At 40.2% G+C, this 24,564-nt stretch overlaps 1 protein-coding gene across 1 annotated transcript in view; it reads right to left on the bottom strand.

Moving 5' to 3' along the window:
- The window catches only part of ZGLP1 (zinc finger GATA like protein 1), a 160,221-nt gene that overhangs the window by 123,688 nt on the left and 11,969 nt on the right, over nt 1–24,564 (bottom strand). Inside the window, exon 2 of the mRNA XM_085650723.1 lies at nt 1,207–1,893. Coding sequence (XP_085506849.1) covers nt 1,207–1,893 — 687 coding nt within the window. The remainder of the gene's footprint in view (nt 1–1,206; nt 1,894–24,564) is intronic.

The following is a 24,564-nucleotide window of genomic DNA, read 5'->3' as shown; positions in this document are numbered from 1 at the left end:
ATTGATGTAGACAATGGATGATGGATGAGAGGAGGAAGGACAGTGGATGGTAAAGTAAAAGATGAAAGAAGGAAAAGAAAGAAGGGAGGTGGGAAGGAATAATGTAGGATGAATAGATTAATGCAAAATAGATGAAAAAGAAAAGGGACAGATGAATGTAAAGGGGGCATGAGGTATGAAGGACAAGGACACTGGATTCAGTGCTAGCGGAGAAAATAGTAGAGCTGGACTGGAGGACATCATACTCTTTGGAATAAAGGGCCTAATATTTTATGACGAGTGGTGGATTTAAAAACCATACATGCGCAGGCTGAGTGACAAATGCTATGTGGATGTGGGGGTGACACTGGAGCCACCGCCCACAGTGAGGTCCTCATGGAGGATTTGGACTGTCTCTCACCCCAGCCCCTCTGATTTGGATACTGTCTAAATTCGGGTATTACCAATATGGATATTAAGTCAGATGACTTGTTGTCCAGAAGGGAGACTGAAAATCACTACGAAACTTGTCTCACTTGGTTACTGTTCAATTGTGATTGCACATGGTGCAATGTTATATGCACATGTGTTTCGGTCTGTAAATATTTGTAACCAGTGGATTTTTGTTGTGTGTCCTTTGTATATAATTTCCACATTCACTCACATACTGGATCACTGCGTCGTCTACACTTATGTTTAGTGTTGTCACAAGATCTGCATACTAATTGAAGATTTATATACACACACATATATATATATATATATATATATATATATATACACACACATGTATATACACACACACACATATATATACACACACACACACAAATACACACACACACACACACACATATATGTACATACACACATCTTTAGGGTAAATTGTCAGTTCAATTGCTGATATGGTGACTTCACGTCACCCCGATTCCCTGGTTATGCTTAAAAATTCTCCTTGCCTATTTGAAGGGCAATTCTTTATTTTTATTTAATGTGTTTATTATTTCAACATTTTTCACTTAAAACCTCGCTCAAGAGTCATCACTCAAGATTGCATCGTCATTGGCTCGCAAGGGGTCTCCTCTCTAGAGTCCAGTCTCAACACAGTCATGAGGCATCCCTCTAGATCTCATTTTAAATCACTTGAAACACAGTTAAGACCTTAATAATCTGTAAAATGCAAGTGTCAGACAAAAACCCACATTAAAATCATAACTATTTGCCTACCTGTAGTGCGCAGTAGTTAAAAACTTGTACTCGCCAACATTCTCATTATCCCGTTCCAGTTTCATTTGTAGCATAACACCTCGAAAAGCGGGGTCATGACGCTCTGCACTCCTCGTTGGTCTTTTCTGTTTTCTCAGTGTTTTTTTCAGGAACATTTTAGAATTTTCATCTCTGCTTTCAGTAGGTTTCAGATCACCTGCCTCTACTGAGCACTCATTGAGGCACGTACTTCGGTTCAACGTTTCTTTTTCAATGCTCAGATCAGTTTGTGAAACTTTATCAATTTGATTTCCTGAGTAGTGGTGTCGCTGAACAACTTGTGCGTTCACAAGGCTAGTGCATTCTAAGCTGATGAGGTTAAGGGCATCCAAAGCACTGCATGTACCATGGGTCTGTGGAAAGCTAAGGGGAAGCGCAGAGAAGTTATGCAGGGTATCCGCTACACTGAGCACCGGATCACCTGGCAAAAGTGGGAACTGGCTGAGCGTACTGTTTGCAGGACTTTGCAGTACGTGACTATTGGCTAGTATTGATAAATAATTGTCATCAAAAGCAGGTTTGGGTAAACATTTTGCAGATTCTTGCAAAAAATATAGAATGCTCGGTTCTGGGACTTCAAAACAAAAAGCCATTTTGTTAATGAAAGAATCCAAGAGAGAGGGGTACATAGAACTCTCCATTAGGTGCCTAAAAAAGAAAAAACAATGGAACAGAATTTAAAATTTGGAAAAAAAACTAAGAATTATCGAGACCGCTGTGATTTACACCCTACATATTTGCCCACAGCACATTAACAAATACAAAATTTATACCAGCGTTGGAGGACGGTGAAAAAAGGAAAAATAAACAGTAAGACAAAAAAAAACTAAACGTAAAACAAACTGCAAGCAATACAATACATTTTATATGTCAGACATTTAATCATTTTTTTCTGAAATGAAAATATTAAATAGGCGTAAATTAATTGGAAAAAGTAGTGCAAGGGGATTCATCTGTAGTTTGGCTAAATCTAAGCCAAATTTATAGTAAAATATAATTATCAAAAGTTGTGTGTTAAAAATGGGTTCCCTTTTGAAATATTGTTTAATTGTTAAATGCATTTACATAAAACACGTTAAATACTAGAATGTTAACTTTCGGTACATTTTGGGTTGGAATTGCAAATTAATTAGGTCTACTGTGCTATAATTCTTGCTCTTGAAAAAGGACTGGAGTTTGAAACATGCAACAGAACAGGCACCTGGAATTATTAACTAGACAGTATGGGACAAATGTCTCAGATGCGATTTTGGAAGAGTGGATTAAAGAAAGTGTTACACAAGTCCTTTTGCGCACACTATAAGGACATTCTAGTACAATAAAATCTTTCCTTAATCTACAGCTGACACCTATGAAACAAATTATACTCCTAAAAAACAATTATAGGTTTAATTTATCTTAAACAAAATGCTCAATTTACACCACGTCAGTTGGCACAGATTATTATAGTTAGTAAGGGGTGAAATAGATTTTTTTACATCATGATAAATAATCAAGGATCCTTTAGACGCATTTTGCAAAAACTTGCCCCATTTGCCCCGGGGCATGGCTAGTCAAAAATCTCCCTCTACGGAGATGGCGTGAAGTCACGTAGGTGAACAGGCCTCTCTAACCTACGAGAAACTATCAAGGATACCCACAGCCGCATCTCATGGGCAACTTTTCCAGTTTTATTTGGAATACTACTTCTTCATCTTAGTGACACTAGATTAATTGTTACAGGCCACTAATTTTTTCCTACCACTCATTGCACTTTCTCTGATCCTGAGGAAGCGCACAGGATCTCCTCCTGAGATCATCATATTGCACAAAACATGTCAACCTCTAAACATGCCCATTGGAGGTTTACTGTATATTTGGCTACAAAGGGCCATTATCTCCCTCGGAGCAGCACAACATTTTTTTTTTTTTTTTTTTTTTTTTTAAAATCGATGGCAGAGGGACTCTTTCTTCAATAAAATTACAAGTTACCCCTCTAGTCATCTTTTTAACTTCACATTAGGACACCACTGCCACTCCTACCCCCACACACCCTTACAGCTTTATCTTGAAAAGAGCTCCGGTAAAATTACCCTTTGGGGGATCCGTAGGGCATTGCAACGCTGTCCAGATGAGAAGCATTGCCCAATGATGAAGCATGACATCCTTCGGGCATGTGAGGGCACCAAGATCAGTACAAACTGTCCCCAGCAATCATAGTATTAGAATGACTACAGTTTCCCTCGCTACCTCTCCTTCATATGAACAGTGTCTCTCATGGGGTATTAGTCACAAATCTGCACAACTATGAGATGCAAAATGAAATATCACATATAACAAGCCCTCCCCCATAAGCAAAAAAATAAATTATGCAATAGGAAATCATTTTACAAGCCTGGAAAATTGAATTAGGTGCCATCAGATGAGCATACTTTATTTTGGTATACATCCACCAAAGAGTATGGGCAGATTTTATCAAATTATATTCATAGAAAATATTTCACACTCAGCTGTAGGTTGCTTTGCCAAATTATTAGACAGTTTATAGCACCTCATGCCATACATTCCAAGACTAGAACTTGCTAACTTTTGGCCTTTTCTATTTTTGCTTCAGCATTTCATTGAAGATTCAACATTACTCATTAACAAGCAGGTGGCAGTAGGAACTAAAGAATTATACAAGCTCAAAGACATTGGAAAACACCTTTGTCCAAATATTTATGGACAAGCTGAACTATCATACAAAGTATATCTGGTTGTCATGGTTTGGAGATTCTGAGCTGTACAGTAACGTCTGCTACAAAATTAAAAACTGGACCTGGGCTTCTGTGTTAAATTACAACTACTGTGTGTGATCCACATATTACACAGCTCAAGGTATATTTTAGACTAAAACAGCGCCCCCCAAAATGTGGGGTAAGAAAGAAAAACAAATCAATTTTAAAAAGTTAGTGCTAGATCAATAAATCCGATGAAACATTGTCATATTTTCATATTGCTTTATTCGGAAATCATGTTCATATATTGTAACATTTCAGAGCATCATCACCTGCAGCCAAAGCATTTTATTCCATTTTATATTCAGTGCACACAATATAAAACATAAATATCCTACATTAAAATATCCATTTCCAAATATAACCAAAACTGGTCATACAGGCACTGCTTCACTGAGCAAACAACAATTGTTTTATAAATTAAGACAACGGTGCAAGCCAAGTTATTTCATTATCTCATTAAAAGAATTGATGGAGCAAGGATTCAAGAAAATGAAACTTGCAATCCTTAAAATAACTTTTACTAACTGCTAAAACTGTAGATAAGAAGAGACTAATACGCACCAGACATCGACACATGGGAGAAAAGATTTACGCATGCTTAATTAATGTGAAATAAAATGCAACGCAACCAAAACCCGCTTTTAAATGGAAAATCGCTTTGCGCATGTGCAAACCATAATTACGTACAGATCACGTGACTAACCCGCTTTGAGAGGGCAAAACTCTCACGCATGTGCAAGAAGGGCTAACATGTGGTCGTGAGGTACCACATGCCCGGCATATGCTTGCTTGAACTTAAAAGAAAAGCTGGTGTTAATGCTTTTGCTCAGAGAAATAATAATAACATGGGATAGAGTAGAAGTGGGTGGTGAACAGTGAGAATTACATGATTAAGAAAATAACATTTGTTTAGGATTCTTTAATTAATAGAGTGCATTTGTGCCTGTTTAAAACAATAACAAAAAGAAAAGCTGGCGACGGGTGAAACGAGTCGTGGATGCTCAGTAAATACGTGAGCTGATACGATGACCGAAGTGCTGAACAGCTGCCAGACATCAAGGACAGAAGATGTGGGAAAAAGAAGGTGTGTATAACTCGTCCATGTAGCCTGTATTGAATTAAATTATTACATTTGCAACAATATATGTATGGGAAAAGAAAACCATCAATGAGCTAAAGGGGAAGGGTTTGCAAGACAATATTACTTTTAAAAAAATATGAATATGTCAGCATGGTATGATGAAAACTCCCCTGGCCCCTTCCAATCGTATTCCGTATTCCATCAATATTTGCAACTTTTGAGGGTGGGACATGTAGAAAAAAAGACTATAACTAGAGTGACTTAAATTAATTAGACACACATCGATGCTGAGAGAAAAAGAGAGACGAGAGCTGCTTGAAGAAAAGGAGAGAGCAGACTGGGAAGATTCTAATCCGAATGACAGCCTAATTAGATTTTAAGATTCCGGAAGAACATCGCGGAGGGAGAGAGTGTAAGAGAGGGATGCGCCCTAGTGCGTCGGGTTTATAGAGAAGTCTAGTAAGTATCTGCCCTATCCTAATCCTGTTTTATAGTTCTTTGTCTCCTGATCCTAATTCAGGAAACCCCCACCAGTCCTTTGGCCAGAGGGGTAGTTTTCAGTCATTATATTAGGCAATTATTGTTCTGTCTCAGAATTTGCATATTTCTTTGCAAAAGTATTTTATATGTGCCTTTTCTCTCTACATCTAACCACTCTCTTTGCATTTAGTTTGTTGAATGAATTCTGTGTCAATGAATGTATTTGCTAAATACGTTTTTCCCTCCCATGTAAAGTATTATGGAGTTTGCACTGTGAATCGGTATTAATGAGCATTCAATTTATGGCTGAGATCTTAGATAAAGCTTATGAATCTTACCCAGATGTCTGTGATTATTTCACCGAGTTCTGTGGATTAGTTAAATAGTTGTTAATTTACCATCAACTAACTCAACTAATGGTCCATCGACCAGAGGAAAGAGTGTTGATTCGTGAAGATTAGTTAGGCATTGAGTTTTATTTTCAAACTATTTTGTGTTCACTGGGAACTAACTAATCAGAACATATGCAAATTATAAAACTTAACCCCCCAGCATTTTTTGGCCAGGGAGTGCGAATGAACACTTGGGTATATGTGTATTGGCTCCATTGAAATATTCGGTTTTGTAAAATGTTCAACCTTGGCTTTCAGCTGGATCAGTTTTTCTGGTAGCAGAGTTATGGTTATTATTGATTAGTTTGGTGATTATTGACTACATGTTTAACACTAAGAGTTAGTGTTGCGTTCTATGTTGTTTGGAAGCACAGGTACAGAAATACCTGGGAATCCGGGGAATGGAATCTAGAAGAGTGTGGTAAGGAAATCACACTGCAGAAGGTTACTCGTCTGTTGTCATAATACCTAAAAGCTAGGGAGGGCTGTTGGGTGTTATTTTAGGGACTATATCGTATAAGATTAGAATGTGAGTGATAGCGAAGGGTCTACCTGTGAAACTTTGGCCTTACCCAAAGGAGGAGTATCCCTAGAGGAGTAAGAGGTCCTCCCGGGGCTTAAGTGAAGGGTAAACAGTGGTTTTTACTCGTAGTGAAAGAAGTACTTTCTCTTTGAAGCAAGTGAAGAAAACTATCTTCGGTTTTGTGGAGCAGACAAAGTAGCGCTGTTTTTACGTTGGTATCAACAGAAAATTTTTATAAAGAAAAGTTAGAAAATACATTATCATATTACCTTGGGAAGGGAGGGTCAGTAGCAGGAGTCATACTGACGTCACAAAGAGCCGTGCTGGTATTGGTTGAGACAGCGGGCGTGTAACAAGTGCAGATTTGTAAAGGGTGGGTCAGTAGTAGGAGTAATACTGACATCACAAAGATCGGCGCTGGCATTGGTCAGACAAGTGGGTGTGTTATAAGCTCTAATTGGCCAGTAGACAAGAACCTTCGCTGGTATTGGTTGCAGAAGGGAATGCGTAGTGAGCCCTGATTGGACTGTTGGTGTGAGTCGCGCTGGTATAGAAAAGGTGTTAACAAATAGGATACGTGAAAATTACGTATGAGTTTTATTGTTTTGCTTATTGAATTAGTTAATCACAGGAGTCAGAAAAATTAAGTTGATTAATAAAATCAAGAATTTCTTTAAGAAGGACGAGCGTGTAGTAACTAGGGAGGGAATTCTGATGCCTCCTCCTAACATGCCTGCTTCCTTTATGATGATGGAACGAGGATATCATATGTGTGTTTGGTTGGAAAATTGGGTGGAATATACGAAAGGTGATGTGTTCTAGCTTTTCCAGAACATGGTACATTTAATGTAAGGATTTTTGCAAAATTTGAGAAATCGAATGATTAATTTAGAACCAAACCCTAGGTTGACACAGTATGAAGCTTTGGAGGAATGGGAAGTTGAGGCATTTGAGCGAGAAAACTGCAGAGGAGGTAGAAGAATTGATAGAGGATTCTTACCTAGATACCCATTTGACAGTCGAGGGGATCAGATGAAAAGATGGAGGAGAGCTGTAGTAACGGAGGGTGTGTATCCAGTGTTGATGGCTGAAGGTCAAGTAGGGAGTATGTGTAAAGAAAAAACTAAACACATAAGTGACACAGGAACAGGATGTGATGAATCTGATGATGAGTTATTAGAAGACATTTTAGTTAAAAGACCTCCACCTTATCAAGAAAATGCTAGAGATACAGCTCCAAGTGTGCCAATGATGGGAACTCCATTAGTTCCACAGGTTCCATATGATCCAACATTCACACGAGTATTACAGGAAAAAGAAAGGGATGCATTGAATAAGAAGAAAGAAGAAATAATCCAGAAAATAAATCTGTTTGAATGCTGAAGCATTGACCGTATCAGTAACAATTGGTCCTGTTATTCCATTGTATGGTGATAAGCGAGATACCCTGAAATTACAAACAGTGACAGTCCCACTGAATAGTGATCGAAAGGAGGTAGTGATGTTAGAAGATCAAACTAGTGAGAGTGACTCAAATATCTTGTTACTAGATCTCCCTAATCTTGAGACAGTAACTGAAATCCCTAAGAGAATTTCACCAGTGAATACAAGAAGAAAAGAAGCGATTTTCACTCCAGTAGCAGGGAATTCTAAAGGCTTTTCACCAGAAGACCTAGAGGAGTGGGCAAAAGGATTAGAAAAGAAAAAGCCCCAAAAACAAAATATAGATGTGAGCAAGTTGAGAGTGGATTTGGAAGAAATGAATATTGGTACCATAAATTCAGATAGGTTCGTATGGAGATGAGGAATTGTTGTTTTTGTGTAAAAGTATAACTTAGAGAGCAAAGAATCTCCATGAGAAGATAGTACAAGTGGCTTCAGAATTTGGAATAGATGTAGAAAAGTAAAAATATTACAAAAGCCATATAGGTCAGAATTTACTGAAAAGGATTAGGAGAGTTTGAATGAGTCAAGAAGTAGATTACAGATAAAAGAATTGATGTACATTTTGAAGAAATGGAGAGATGCAGACAAATGGAGAGGTAGATGGACAAGAAAAAGGGATGAAGCAGCTACGAAGGAAACATCTGCATTTCCATTAAAAGAAACAGATCAGGCCGAAAGAATGTGTCCAAAGAGAGAAGTTCCTGGTGGTGGATATGTTCATGTTCCTTGGACTAGACAGGATATCTTGTCTATTACAAATGATTTTCCCAGATTAAGAGAAAAACCAGTTCAATGGTGTAAGCAGGTAGAAAGGTTTGTGAAAGTCTCAAAGGTTTTGTTAAAAGATTTGGATGGCCTGTTTGAGATAGTGGTGCTAACTGATTTGTGGACAGAATGTAAGAGGACTGTTGATTGGCCAGCTGAAGAGTATCCCAGGGATGCAAGGACAGGTGCACCTTCAGAAGAGGTGATGAAAAAGTATCATCAGGTGATGACTTTCTTAAAAGGTAAAATTCCTTCAAAGGAAACCGATGGGGTTAAGATAGCTAGAACAACTCAAGAGCCAAAAGAGTCCGTGCATGCGTATTACGAAAGGTTATTGCAGGTGTTCAAGCAGTATAGTGGATTTTAAAATATTGGTGATAAGGATTTGGGACATTTCATGCATAGGTTTGTGTATGGATTAAGATCAGAAATTAGTCAGATGATTCAGCAACATATGCTTTGCTGGCAGAGCAAGCCCATAGATGATATTTTAAGTATGCAAAGTATTGTAGTGATGATATTGATGCAAAGAACAAGAAGCTGAAAGCGAAGATGTGGGCGCAAGTGAAGTTGGCAGAACACCAAGAGGTAAATTCTGGTTCTGAAAATGATAACCAGTCGAATGATCCGAATCAGAATCGTCAAGTATCAAACAGAAATAAAGGAAAATGACGAATGAGTAGAGAGGAAGCGAGAAAATAATACCCTTGTCACGCGTGCGGAAAGCATGGACATTGGAACAATGAGTGTAGAAAAATTCAACAGAGTAATGGGGTAAATCAAATTTTAAATCCACAGATGCAGAATGAGGTGGTTGTGAACCAGCAGCAACAGTAACAGGTAGTTACTCCTCAATTACAGGTGCCACAAGCTCCTAAGCCAAATCATGCAAACGCTCAGGTACAGAGATACAGTGTGAACACCGGATTTCGTGAAGAGAGTGGTAAGAATACACAAACGGTTCAACAATATAGGATGCAAAGTAATGAGAGTGATTCAGACACGTCTCAATGACAGTGCCTGAGGGGGAGGAAGAATGCGTGCCTGGCACATCCTTGGTGGTAGATCAGTCAGGTCCATTTGTTGACGGAAAAGTGGAAGGTAATGACATCACTTTCCTAGTGGCTACTGGTGCTTCCCGTTCTACTGTGAGAGCAGCAGAAATTCCAAACCTACCCCTCTCGGGAGAAACTATCCACGTTGTAAGAGTCTCAAATAAGCAGATAAAGACCCCAGTCACTAAGCCAATAGAAGTGAATTTTGGAAATTTAAGAGACCTGCATCGGTTTGTGGTATGTGATTCAAGTCCAGTAAATCTGTTAGGGAGAGATTTGTTGTGCAAGTTGAACAGCACTATCTATTGTACACCTGATCGCATTGCTTTCCAAACACCTAATGAAGAAGATGTTTTAAAAATGATGCTAACGAAACAAGGAACAGACGTGGATGAGATGTTTTCACTACTTACTGAAAACAGTTTACCTGATGAGCTGAAAAACACAGTGAGATGAGATGTGTGGGATATTTCAGGAAATGAAATTGGTCTGATGGCAAAAGTAGACCCAATTAAAATCATGGTGAAAGAAGGTGCCATCTATCCGAACACACCACAAAACAAAATGAGCCCCGAAGTAAAGGCAGGGCTCCAGTAATTGATCAAATGATTGAGCAAGGTATTTTGAAAGAGATAATGGGCAGTCCTTGTAACTCGCCAATCATGGGGCTTAAACAGCCTAGTGGCAAGTATGGAATAGTGCAAGATTTGAAGAAAATTAATAAGATAGTAGTACCCTGTTGTCCAGTAGTACCAAATCCAGCAGTGATCCTTTATCAGATACCATGGGATGCGCATTGGTACACCGTGATTCCGGTTCGGAGAACGTGTTTTGGCATGGTGCCGAGTTCCTTAAGGGTACACAGAGAGCTCTTCAAATTTCAATCAGATCCTGAAAAAGTGTTTGGTAACATTGGTCATGCCAGGAAAATCGGTTCTGGTTCAGTACATTGATGACCTACTGGTGGCATCAAAGACATGAGAGACTTGTGTCACTGACAATTGCTTTACTGAACCATTTAGCAGAAGGTGGACACAAGGTGTCACCAGAAAAATTACAGTTCTGTCAACAAGAAGTTCAATATTTGGGACACAAGATAGAAAGTGGAGTGAGGAAAGTGATGCCAGAGAGAATAAAAGTGATTCGACAAATGAGTTTGCCTAAAACTAAGAAAGAAGTACAATTTTGTTTTGGGAGTGATTGGATACTGTCGTAAAATTGATCAGTGGATTCTCACTGCTCGCAAAGCCTTTACTAAGGTTGACACGAAAGGATGTGACAGATCCGATTGAATGGGATGATGAAAGTAAGGAAGCATTCAGAAAACTGAGAAATTGCTTGTGTTAAGCACCAGCATTGGGAATGCCAGACTATTCAAAAGAATTTGCATTGTTCTCATGTGAAAGGGAAGGATGTGCACTTGCAGTGTTAACCCAGAGACACGGATTGTCACGACGTCCAGTGGCATACTTTTCTGCCTGGATTCAGTGGCTGCAGCATTGCCTGGCTGCTTAAAAGCAGTAGCTGCTACTTGTGTGAGTCTGGAACAGAGTGAATCAATTGTAATGGGACATTCCTTAAAGGTATATATGCCACATTCAGTCGAGATCCTTTTAACAAGGACTCATACTCAGCATTTGACTCCTAGTCAGCTGACTAAGTATGAAAGAGTGATTCTGGGTGGTGAAAATGTAAGTGTGATAAGATGCACCACAGTAAATCCAGCAAACTTGCTGCCAGATCCATACTGTGAAGAAATAAAAAAAGGAGGTTGATCATGATTGTTTGGATGTAACAGAAATGTGTACAAAGCTCAGAACAGACATCCGTGATGTCCCACTGGAAGAATCAGACTATGTATTGTTTGTTGATGGGTCATGTTTGCGGAAACAAGATGGAGAAAGGGTTCTGCCAATGCTGTATGAACCGTATCGGTTATTCTGGAAGCATCCTGTCTAAGAGGAGTCAAGTCTGCACAAATAGACGAATTGATAGCTTTGACAAAAGCTTGCAAAATTGGGAAAAATTGAGAGTAAGTATATTCACGGATAGTCAATATGGTTTTGGGGTTGTGCATGACTTTGGCCAATTATGGATGCAAGGGGGATTTCGGACTTCTTCAGATTCTCCTATCAGAAATAGTAAATATCAAGGAACTATTGGAAGGACTACAATTGCCAAAAGAAATTGCAGTGGTCAAATGTGCCGCACATAAGTCGGGAAATGATTATGTGCCACAAGGCAACAGATATGCTGACCAAGTTGCACAATTTTGTGCTTGTGCTTGGAATACAATGTCTTTTAACAGAGGGTTAGAAAAAGAAGTTACCAATTGCCAACTAATGTTTTTCTCTGATTTTGAAACATGGGATGAAGTCAGGCAGTTGGTAGACCAATAATGCCAGATAGCTTGTTATCACAAATGACAAGAGTATATCATGGAGCTAAACACATTGGAAGGGATGCCATGATTCGGCATTTCAGACAGACATGGTACAATTCCAAGTTTAGGCTAATTGCAAAGAGTCTCTGCCCACGATGTTTGACATGTCAACAGCAAAACCCAGGTAGAAAAACAGTTGTCAGTTGGGAAAAAATTGGAAAGGCAAAGGGACCATTTACAAGACTGCAACTTGACTTTATAGAGTTGCCACCGTGCAACGGTCTGAAGTACGTCCTTGTCATTGTATGCCCGTTTTCTCGATGGGTGGAAGCCTATCCCACAAGAAGGAATGACAGTCTCAGAGTTGCCAAGCTACTGTTGAGAGAACTCAATCCCAGATTTGGATTTCCAGTCACTTTGGAATCAGATAGAGGACCTCATTTTAACAATGTGATAATTAATTTAATTTGTACAGCCTTTAAAGTTGAGCAGAAACTACATTGTGCCTATCGACCAGAAGCCTCTGGAGTAGTTGGGCAGCTCAATGGTACAATAAAATCCAGGTTAGGGAAAGTGTGTGCATCCAGTTCAATGAAATGGCCGTATGCATTGCCCCTTGTATTGATGAGTGTTAGAAGCATTCCTGACAGAAGGATGGGATTGAGTCCTCATGAAATTGTCATGGGAAGAGCAATGAGATAAGCATTTTTACCTGGAAACAAACTGATGATCTAGTGTTGGACTATTGTAAAGGACTAGCTGATCTGGTACGTTCTGTGTCTCACCAGGTTGGAGAAGATGTAACCATAGCACAGCCAAATCAAGCTCATGATTTATGTCCAGGAGACTGGGTCGTGGTAAAGAAACACACAAGGAAATCGTGTTTAGAACCCAGGTGTTAAGGACCTCATCAAGTTATATTGGTCACAACAGCAGTGAAGTGTGCTGGCTTGCAAACTGAATCCACAAAGAGTCCCAAGTCCACCTAAACGACAAGAGCAGCAACTGGTAGAACAAAGAAAATAACCAGAAGCTGGAAGTTGTGAAGTCGAAGAAATCAGAGAAACAGACTCTGAATAACGCATTGATGATGAGCAACCAAGTACAAGTCAAGTAGGGTGGGCACCAGTTCCTGGGTCTCAGGAGACTGCTGTAGAGACCGAGGAAGAGCAAGAGACTTAAAGACCAGAACAAATTGAAACTGAAAATCCAGATCATGCTCAATCAAAAGAAGAAAAAGAAAGACTGACAGGTTCAGAACAAATTCAGTCAACAGAAGAATCTACTACAGGAAATCCAGATCAAGCTCAATTAGAGTTATGAAACGAAGGACTCAAAGATCCAGAACAAATCTAATCAACAGAAAGAAAGAGATCAGAAAGTCCTGAACAAGCTCAGCAAAAAGAAAGAGAAAATAAAAGACTATTAGAAATAGGTGAGGAAGGTGAAAAGGCAGTACAAACAAAGAGGATCAGAAAAGATGATCACTGGCCAAGTGGAGTGAAAATACTGAGATACTTTCTAAGAAGGAAAACAAGGAAAGAACTAGAACAAGTAAATGAAGCATCAATTCAAGTGGAACAAGATCAATAAGCAAGTATTTACGGAATTCAAGAAGAGTGAGAGTTCCAAGCAGAAAATATAAGGCTCCTGAAAGGACAGATATCATTCTCAAAGACTTTGAGAATCTTGCTCTGAATGAAGAACAAGAAAGTGTCAAAATTGAAGAAACTGATGAGAGGAAATTGAGACCACCTTAAAAGGAAAAGACTGACACAAAGGGTGGAAATTGACAAACAAGTAAAGAAGAGAATATAAGAAACCAAAAGAAAAAAAAAGAATATAGAAAAAGGGGGCAGAGATGAAGGAAGATGGCGGATCGTATCTGCCGCTGAAGGACGTACGTCTGTTCTCTCCAGAGGTCTTCGGATGCCTGCTGTGATGCCTCTCTTCCCACCCACCACCCGGTGGTGACTTAATAGGTATATCCTCCGGACGGCAACACAAGCAGCTAATGACTTTTTTATAAAAACGGGGGGTGCGGAATGAAAACTGAAAGAAATACTGCTGAAGACGATAACTACCTACGGTTTTCTCTCTTCGGTAGCGTGGGCTGTGGCAGTTTCAACGTTGCTCGCCTATTCCTTCTCTGGCCCTGCGAACTGACGGATGTGCCGGCTTACTCGCATCAGCTGTGTGATTCACGGCGCTCGCGCAGCGAGGTTGTTTACAGCTAGGGGGCCGTTCCAATTACTGGTGCAGCTCCCGCTGCTAGGTTCCCGTGTTCCAAGGTGTGCTTGTGGTGATCCTGCTGGCAGTTTGGTGTTTAGTAACAGGAGCAGGAGTAGTGGGATTGATGGCCCCCCACGGACAACTCGCCGAGGGCGGATAGACGTTCAAGCAGAAAGCGGTGGCCCCCCTGTAGCAGTGGACTGTTTGGAAGGTCAGACTGTTTTTGAAACTGATTCTGCTATCAACAATGCAATAATGCCCCAGAGAGTTTTGATAGGTAATAATGCTACAGCCAGTTTAATAGACCCTCAGGTGGGGAAGCCTATTCTTAAGCTATTACGCTCAGGGAAAGCTACAGCGCTTCTACGGTCCTGTGGTTCTGAATCTGCTGCCCCCCTCACCCAGATGGCTGAGGTTCTTAATGCTGCAGTCAATGAGGGTTGGGGGGGTATGGAGGAATCCATTAGTAATCCAAGAATGGAGGCTTCTTCTGTGGGGGCGAGCTCAGTGGATCCAGTCCCTGTTGATTCGTTCTCTCTTTCTCTGCCACTTGATGATGAGACTGGGATCATCTCTCCAGTTCTGGGATGTATCCCCCAATTTGAGGGTCTAAATAATGAAGGCTATGGTTATTCCAATGGAACTGCGCAGGAGAGTAGTCCAGGTATCGATGGTAACTGCTTGACAGACATTACTGGCGATGAAACTGGAGATAACAAGGAGCAGGCAAACGTAGTTGCGGAATCTGGGAAGGATTTGGACTCTCTTGTGAACTTTGCTTCATCTGGTCATGGGGGTGTCAATATTAGGATCAATAATAATGCTGTGCATAGCCCAGGGGGTAATACCCCCGTGGGGGGGAAGAACCCCGAAAGACAAGGGCCTTAAATCAGGTCGGACTGTTAAAGGTGGTAGAGGCCGAGAGGGTACTGGAAATAAGGTTCAGATTACAGACGCACTTGGTTGATTGAAGGGTGCAGCAAGCTCTACCAAGACTGGTCCGGGGGTAAGCCTGCTACGGAAATTGGTGTCATCAAAGGGCGAAGTAAGAAATATTGTCTCCAGATTATCCAACTCAGGCTCACAGGGGGATACGTTGGCCCCTACTCCGCTGAACCGCTCAGACTCGCTGGCTACCTCGCTGGCCTCTATGGCAGGTCTCACCTCTTCCGCCCATTTACCATCTAATAACTCTACTGCGGCCATTACTAGCACATACAATATGGACTATGCACAAGCTCCGGCTGAGGGCACCGGCACGGATTACAGTCAAAACACTGCTGATGGGGCTCTTTACTACTCTAAGGGGTCAACACCAGCAGAGCTTAACATTCCACCTGCAGTATCTGGTTCTCTCACCTCCCCCTCCCCCCATGGTCCTTTGGTCACTGCAGAAGTTGTGACAAGATATATTCCCGAGCAGAATCATTCGGGTGGAAGAAATGGAGGGGGTGACGAGCCCTCACTTTCCAATATTATGCAGGCTTTAAATACTCAGAGAGCGGAAGCACAAGCCTATTACTAACAGGCAAGGGCAGACTGTATCGAAATTAAAAAGGCACTATCTGAGGTTACTACCAAGGTTTATCACTTAACAGCGGACGTTACTGAACTACAATAGCGGGTGGAAGGCGTGGAGGAAGTCAATACTCAAACAGTCAAGTTAGTTACCTCGCAGGAGTCACAGTTGGTTTCAATGCAGTTAAAGATCGATGATCTTGAAAATAGACAGCGGCGACAGAACCTGAGGATTTTTGGGGTACAGGAAGAGAGGGATGCTCGGACCCTCGTGCATTCGTCGTGGACTTATTACAGAAAGCTTTCCCGGACTTGGGGGACTGGGATATGGACACGCAGGTTCAAAGAGCACATCGCATCCCGTTATTCCTGTCATCAAACTCTCAAGTCAAAACAAAATTCTCCAGGCCCATTCTGGTATTTCTGGGTAACTTCCTACTTCGCCAGGCCATTTTTTTTAAAGCCCGACCAACGGCTCCTGTCCAAGTCGACTATGTCAATCTTCGTGAGATCTGCTTTGTGCAAATCATCTATGGATAAAAGATGGCAGTTTCGTCAGCTCATGGACTCATTTAAGTCTGTTTGCTCTCAGGTTTTTGTGCAGGAGCCTGCTCGGCTTAAAGTGATCAAGGATGGTCGCTCATACTTTTTTTTAAGTGAGCAGGAGGCTAAAAAGGCATTGGCTAATTGGTAAATCACCCCCAATCCTTGATTAATATAATGTCTTGGTTTGATGTTTTTCTTTTCTTTGTTAGCACAGGGGGGTTGGAATTGTCACCCGGGTGGCACTAATGTACATATGAAAAGATGATCTTTCTTTCACTGTCTTGCAAAAGGGCTGTTTCTTTTTTTCTTGCGGTTTATGTACTCTGTGGGTGTGGATGGAGGGGGTATGGTGTGTGCGCATAGTGGGGGTCTCTGGGGGGGTGGTCGTGGCGTCCTTCATTTGCTGTCGGGTTAGGACAGCTTTAAGGGGGGTGATTCCTTTTTCAAGAAACAGTGTGGGGGGATGGGGATGGTTTGAGGGGGTTGGGGGGTATGGCAGGGTCAAACAGTCACGGCATTGTTAAAGTAGCGCAGAAAACATTTAAAATTAGTAATGAGCAATGGGAGAAGGAGAAATTATTTAGTATTCCAAAATTTTGGTAATGTCAAGAGTCAAATTTATGAGCTGGAATGTTTGTTGGATGAACTTGGCCAGTAAAAGGCGATTGGTGGCTGAAGAACTTAAAGGATTCAAGCCTCAAATAGTCGGACTGGCAGAAACTCATCTGGCCTATAAAGATAGAAACTTCTTTAAACAGCTTGGATATGACTTGATTGTCTGTACTTCACAGATGGCTTCCAAAAGGGGGGGGGGGGGGGGTCGCTCTATTGAAGGATACATTTTCTACAATAGCTGTATTACGAACTCTTGCTGATAGTCGGAGTAGGTGGGCAATTGCGCAACTTTTCATCTTCGGCAAGAAGGTCACAGTATGTATGGTCTATGGCCCTAATACGGATTGTCCTGAGGTTATTTCTCATCTGAATTCTGAACTCTTAGATTGGGCTGATGATCTTATTGTAATGGGAGACTTCAACTGCATCTAAGATCAAAAAAATTGATACTACAAGCACGCTTGCAAGAGCTAGAATGGTCCGGGTAAGGGCTGCAATACGAGATCTATTACATATCCACCAACTGGATGATGCTTGGAGGACATGGTTTCCTACAATATCTGGGTTTACCTTTTTTTCTCATCCCCATAAACAATACTCTAGGATTGACATGATTTTTACTAATAACAGGCTCTTGGCGAATGCATCAATGGTTGTATGTCCAAAGGTAACCTCGGACCATAATCCTATCATGCTCTCTGCATATTTTGGTTCGCCCAGACAAGGTCAAACTAGGAAATTTTCGTTTCCTCGGCACCTTCTAAATTATTCTGCTTTTATCGCCCACATGCATTTGGTCCTGAAGTAATATATGCTAACAACCTTTACACCTCATCCCTCGCTTTGGTATGGGATTGTTTAAAAGCATGTGTGAGAGGGGCTACTCTTCAGTTTATAGTTAAGCAGAATAGACTTAACAGTATTCAGCTGGGTAACGAACATCGGCAGTATACCGAGTTAGAGCAGCAACATGCCCGGGCAATTGCCTCAAAAGATATTAGCGAGCCACTTATATACGCCCAAATTACTGAAGTCAGAGCAAAACTCAGTAGAGGGTTGAAGGACAAAGTCACCAACAATTTCCTTAAGTTTAGATCTTTGCAGTATGAGTATGGGGAGAGGGTGGGAAGGGTACTGGCTTACCAACTTGCTGACCAGCAGGCTAAATCCCACAATAAGATAATCAACGGGGTAGATGGTGTTACCTATACGAAGTCTGAGGACCTAGCAGTGCAATTTAAGATTTTTTATGCTAGCCTATATAAGGAATCCGGCAGTTATAACCAACAGGTGGCCATGAATTATCTACGAGAGAGCGTTCTACCTTCTCTGGATGTGTCTCATACTTTGAGCCTAGAGAGCATTGCTGATCTGGAGGAATTGAATGTAGCAATCGGGGCTTTGCCCAGCGGCAAGGTGGTGGGGGAGGACACTATCCCACTCGAGTTCAATAAAACTTTCAGGGATTTGCTGATGCCAGTTCTCCTTGAGTTGATTAACGACATACTACAGGGAGGGGACACGCATCCTTCATGGAATAGAACTAATATTGTGGTCTTCCCCAAAAAGGGCAAACTTGTAGAAGACTTAGGGTAATATCGACCGATATCTCTTATTAACACGGATGCAAAAATATTTTCCAAGCTTCTTGCTTCTCGTCTTGCCCCATTTATACACCTATTGGTCTCAGAAGAACAGCACAGCTTTGGCCCCGGAAGGGACACGGTAACACATAAATACTTGCCTTTGCAGCTTTTGATGTTGCTGGTCACTTGGGTCAGCGGATCGGCATGCTAATGCTGGACGCCGAGAAGGCCTTTGGCCGAGTAGCTTGGGGGCTTCTATGGTGCACTATGCTATCGTTAAAAGTCACTGCCTATGCAGATGGTATTGCTGTGTTCACTACCAGGCCCGAGGTGGCCATAGCCGTACTAACACATGAGGCACAACTTTTTGGTGCCTTTTCTGGCTATAAGCTTAATATAAAGAAAACACAGTCTATCCTTAATTACGTGCCAGCGCTCGCAGTACCCCACCTAGGTATAACTACCTTCGCTATCTATCTTGGTGTCTGTATTAGTGGTCGCACTGAGGACTTTATGGCCTTGAATTATGAACCATTACTCAAAAAAGTCACAGCTGACCTGCGTAGGTGGCATAGGCTGCCTCTGACCATCATTGGGAGATGCAATATTGTGAAAATGAACATTCTGCCTAAATTTCTCTATTTGTTTCGTTCTATTCCTTTAAGAGTTCCAATGTCTTTTTTTAAATGGCTTGATTCTGTTATCGGAAGTTTTATTTGGGGCTATCGAAGAGCCAGAAGAGCTCTTAAATATATAAAGCTGACATACGAGCAAGGCGGCTTCCTTCTCCCTGATTTTAAGACTTATTTCTGGTCAGCCTTTCTGAATCGTATTCAGAGTTTACTTTTGGGACCTAATGTGGTCAAAACATGGCTTGCGTACCAGCTCGCATATGGTCCAACCACTGGGTTTCTTTCATACTATATGTCGGACCCTAATTACTTCAAGAGAGTTCGTTTTAAGATAGTTAGACACATTTATCGTATCTGGCAAGATATCGGTAAAATTTTTGCCGTACCAGATCTACATGAATTAATTTTTTGGTGGGACAATCCTAGGTTCCCGGCCATATTTTCGGACTCGGTATGTAGGATGTGGCAACAGTGTGGAATAACATGGTTAGGGCAGCTGTGTGATGTACGTGGTTTTAGGTCATTTTCCTCTTTAAAAGAGGAATTTGGGCTACCTCACAATTCTTTTTTGAAGTACCTGCAAATCAGGGATTATTGTATACAAGGGAAGGGCCTATCTGCCCTCCCTTGTACTTCAGAGCTACTGCGGGCTATCTTCATGACTTCTGGCCAGGGTCAGATTGGGAAAATATACCAGAGTTGTCGGTCTGTAAGTGGAAATGATGGATCACAGATTGCAGCTAAACTTACTCGCATGTTTGCTATGGAAATTAATATAGAAGAAGTTGTTGACTCAATGGCTATAATTAACTCTGCTGTTACCTCAATTAATTTAAAGCTGCAACAACATCGTACCATGTTTATGCTATATTATACCCCACAGGTCATCTCAAAATGGACTTCTTTGCAGGTCTCATCGAAGTCATACTGCCCTAAATGTAATGAGTATGCTGCTGATCTCAGACATGTTTGTCACGTGTCCTCGATTAACTATGTTTTGGTATGATGTCACATGTGTGTTGAGTAGGTTAGCCGGCAAGGAGATTCAATTAACTGAGAAAGAAATAGTCTTGGGGCTAGTAGCAGACTCAGGCTATTTATCTATTTTATTAATCTCAGTCATTCTTATCACTGCCCGGCTGTGTAATGCTAGGGCTTGGATTGACGCATTGTGTCCCAAGATTACTGATTTTTGGTTATTATTGAGGAGAGTTTATGAAATGGAGTTGGCGGTAGCTAAAGCTCGGGGTCTACGTTCAAGGGTGAAATTCGGGAGGGTCTGGTCAAGCCTTCAGTGGGACTAACTGCTTCATTGTTCCTGTGTTTATTTCTGTCATGGATTATCGTTAAACCCACCTATAGGTATTCCCAATTGGGATTGGACAAATGCTATGTTCATGATTATTCTGTATATGCTATTTTTCATTGTTTTGATGCTCGATATTCTCCGCCTATCTCTTTTTATTTTTGCTCTTGTTTTTTCTTTTTCTCTTCTCTGTGCTATGTATGCTTTTTTGTTTCTGTTATCTGTGACTAAAAAATTCTTAAATAAACATTCAAACAGAAAAAAAGGGGCAGAGACGAAAAGCTCTTAAAGTGTGGTATCACACAAAGATTTTTATTTTTTAATACAATTTCAGATTTTAGAAGAAATAATTTAGACATTGAATAATTTTAGAATACTAAAATGGCAGAAATGGAAGTGACTGAACGTTCAAAATCTAGTCTAAAACAAAGATGTATTACATTTTGTTTGTGCAGTGTTTTAATACTAATGTCCGTGTGGTTATTGCTAACTGTTGCGATACTTGTTCTAATGGTAACTAATAATAGAAATAACACCAATACAAGTGATCGAGTGAATGCAGTTACTAAAGGAACCACGACTACTAATTTAGAGCAAATGGATGAGAACATGTATCATCACGACAAATGGAATAGTGATTTGTCATTAAATGTATTTACTAAACTTCTTTTCGAATACGTGGACACAATGGATGTGAGGGATTGCTATGTCTGCATGTACGTTTGTCCGTCTCGGAAGGCGTGACATATCACTATCTTCCTTTAACATATGGTGTGTCATGTAATGTTGTGTCCAGTTTGTTCCATGTAACAGGCAAGTTGCAGTATTATTATTCAAATATGGATTTAGTATTTTCAGAAATCCCCATTCGAAGAAACATGAACCTAGTGCTTAGTAGTGAAGATGCAGAATTCATGGGCGAGTTCTTCGTACCAACAAACTCAATAGACATAACATATGCTCATAAGAATAATCTAACCAACATTTTGCGTGATGAAGAAAAAGATTTTCTAAGTTTAGGAGAGGAGAGAAGCCAGGATTTTCAAAAGAAGGCTGTTGAACAGAAGTCACATGTACTGCCATGGGCTAATAAGGAAGGGGACTATAAGAAAGGCGAGACTCATGATGCAATGTCAATAGACTTGTCAAAACTGAGGAAATTGTTTGCATAGACTAAAAACAGACTAAAACAACTTTTTCATTGGTTTAGTGAATGTGAACATACCTTCTTAATCATGGGGGGATGGGGACTAAAAGGTGGAACTGATACTGTATTCCGGGGAATTTATTACATGTGTCGTAAAAATGCCTATTATAAGTTACCTACACGATGGTATGGTAGTTGTTATTTTCAATAGTATTTCCGAAGGTATACCACATAACAAAGAACAATGAAATGGATGTAGTAAGCCAAGGACTAAAACGAAGTAAGAGAGCAAGTTTTTCAGAAATAGTAGGTGATATATTTAGTGCACCAATACCGTCAGTTGGAGTCGTACCAAATTCACAGAAAATACGTAAATTGTCAACAGTAGTTGATCGTCTATTAACAGATACTGCTGGAGGATTCTTGATTAATACCGAAATGGTTGCAATTAGGTCTATGGTTTTTCAAAATCGACTTGCCCTGGATATATTATTGGTAAAAGAGGGTGGAGTCTGTGGCATGTTAAAAATTCAGAAGTGCTGTACATATATCCCAGACAAAAGTAAAGGTATTGAAGGATATATTAAGAGTTTTACAAAGATTCATGAAGATTTGACCCAACTAGAGGTTGACGGTGTTTGGGAAAGACAAAGTACAATTATTTCCGCTATATGTAGTTGGTTTACTACTTTTGGGAGTAGTCTATTAGGAAAAATACTAATTCCTATAATCTGAGTAGTGACAATAATCCTGATGATAGTGATGACATATAGGTGTTGCAAGGGTAAAACCAGAATGAAATAAAGAATAAAAGAATGGGAAGAAAGAGAAAAAGGGAAGAGATTGAATTGGAGGAAATAAAAGGAAGTCTATATGATGAGATGAAAGAATTAGACATGAAAGAGGAAATGGAGAATTTGTAGAAAGGGAAGAAGACACTAAAAATTAGAATAAGTCAAAGTTGGCACTTGGTAATGATGGGTATTTTATGATGGCTCAAAAATGCCATCGGGGGGATTGATGGAGCAAGGATTCAAGAAAATGAAAATCCTTCACTCTTTCTAACTGCTAAAACTGTAGATAAGACGAGACTAATACGCACCAGTCATCGACCAATTGGAGAAAAGCTTTAGGCATGCTTAATTAATGTGGAATAAAATGCTACGCAACTAAAACCCGCTTTTAAACAGAAAAACGATTTGCGCATGTGCAAACCAGAATTCCGTAGAGATATCGTGACTAGCCCGCTTTGAGAAGGAAAAACTCTCAAGCATGCGGAAGAACTACTAACATGTGGTCGTGAGGTACCACATGCCCGGCATATGCTTGCTTGAACTTAAAAGAAAAGCTATTGTTGCTAATGCTTTTGCTCAGAGAAATAATAACATGGGATAGAGTAGAAGTGGGTGGTGAGCAGTGAGAATTACATCATTAAGAAAATAACATTGGTTTATGATTCTTTTATTAATGGAGTGAATTTGGGCCTGTTTAAACCAATAACAAAAAGAAAAGATGGCTACGGGTGAAAGGAGTTGCACATGCTCAGTGAGTACGTGAGATGATCCGATGACCAAAGTGCTGAACAGCTACCAGACATCAAGAACAGAAGATGTGGGAAAAAGAAGGTGTGTATCACTCATCCATGTACCTGTATTGAATGAAATTATTACATTTGCAACAATATATGTATGGGAAGAGAAAACCATCAATGAGGGGAAGGGTTTGCAAGACAATAGTACTTCAATAAAAATGAATATGTCAGCATGGTGTGATGAAAACTCCCCTGACCCCGTCCAATCGTATTCCATCAATATTTGCAACTTTTGAGGGTGGGACATGTAGAAATAAAGACTATATAACTAGAGTGACTTAAATTAATTAGACACAAATTGATGCTGAGATAAAGAGAGGTGAGAGCTGCTCGACGAAAAGAAGAGAGAGCAGACTGGGAAGATTCAGATGCAAATGACAGCCTGATTAGATTCGAAGATTCCAGAAGCACATCGAGGAGGGGGAGAGAGTAAGAGAGGGATGTCAATGAATGTATTTGCTAAATAAGTTGTTCTCTCCCATGTAAAGAATGATGGAGTTTGCATTGTGAATCAGTATTAATGAGCGTTCGATTTATGACTCAAATCTTAGATAAAGCTTATGAATCTTACCCTGATGTCTGTGGTTATTTCACTGAGTTCTGTGGATTAGTTAAATAGTTGTTAATATCACCATCAACTAACAACTAATGGTCCATCGACCAGAGGAAAGAGTGTGGATTTGTGAAGATTAGTTAGGCATTGTGTTTTATTTTCAAACTTTTTTGTGTTCACAGGGAGCTAACTAATCAGAACTTAGGCGAATTATAAAACTTGACCCCCCCAGCGGTTTTTGGCCAGGGAGTGCGAATGAACACTTGGGTATATGTGTATGGGCCCCATTGAAATATTCGGTTTTGTGAAATGTTCAACCTTGGCCTTCCGCTGGATCAGAATCATAGTCATTCCACAAAGAAGGCAAAAACAGAACGCTTAAGGAAATTTTCATTACACCTCAAACTAGAAGTCTCTTTTGTTCATGGAAGGCTGATAACATTAATATCATTCAATATTTCACATAGAACATTTACTCAATTTCCAGAGAATTTTATAAGATAATGCGTTACTTTCTTTCCCCATATTTCTGTATTTTCTTGTGTTGAGTGAAACGTCTGAAATAGGCCCATAAACAGGTATCATTATTTCAACTCTCATTGTGTCACACTTCACCGTATACTAGTCAATTCGACTTTTAACCTTAACCAAAGCTATAAATTATTTAAATGTATACCTTCTGTAAAGAATTGATCACCAAGCTGGATGG

The sequence above is a fragment of the Triturus cristatus genome, chromosome 4_1, assembly GCF_964204655.1.
Source record: "Triturus cristatus chromosome 4_1, aTriCri1.1, whole genome shotgun sequence".
NCBI classification, from domain to species: Eukaryota; Metazoa; Chordata; class Amphibia; order Caudata; family Salamandridae; genus Triturus; species Triturus cristatus.
This window is presented reverse-complemented; position numbering and strand designations above follow the sequence as displayed.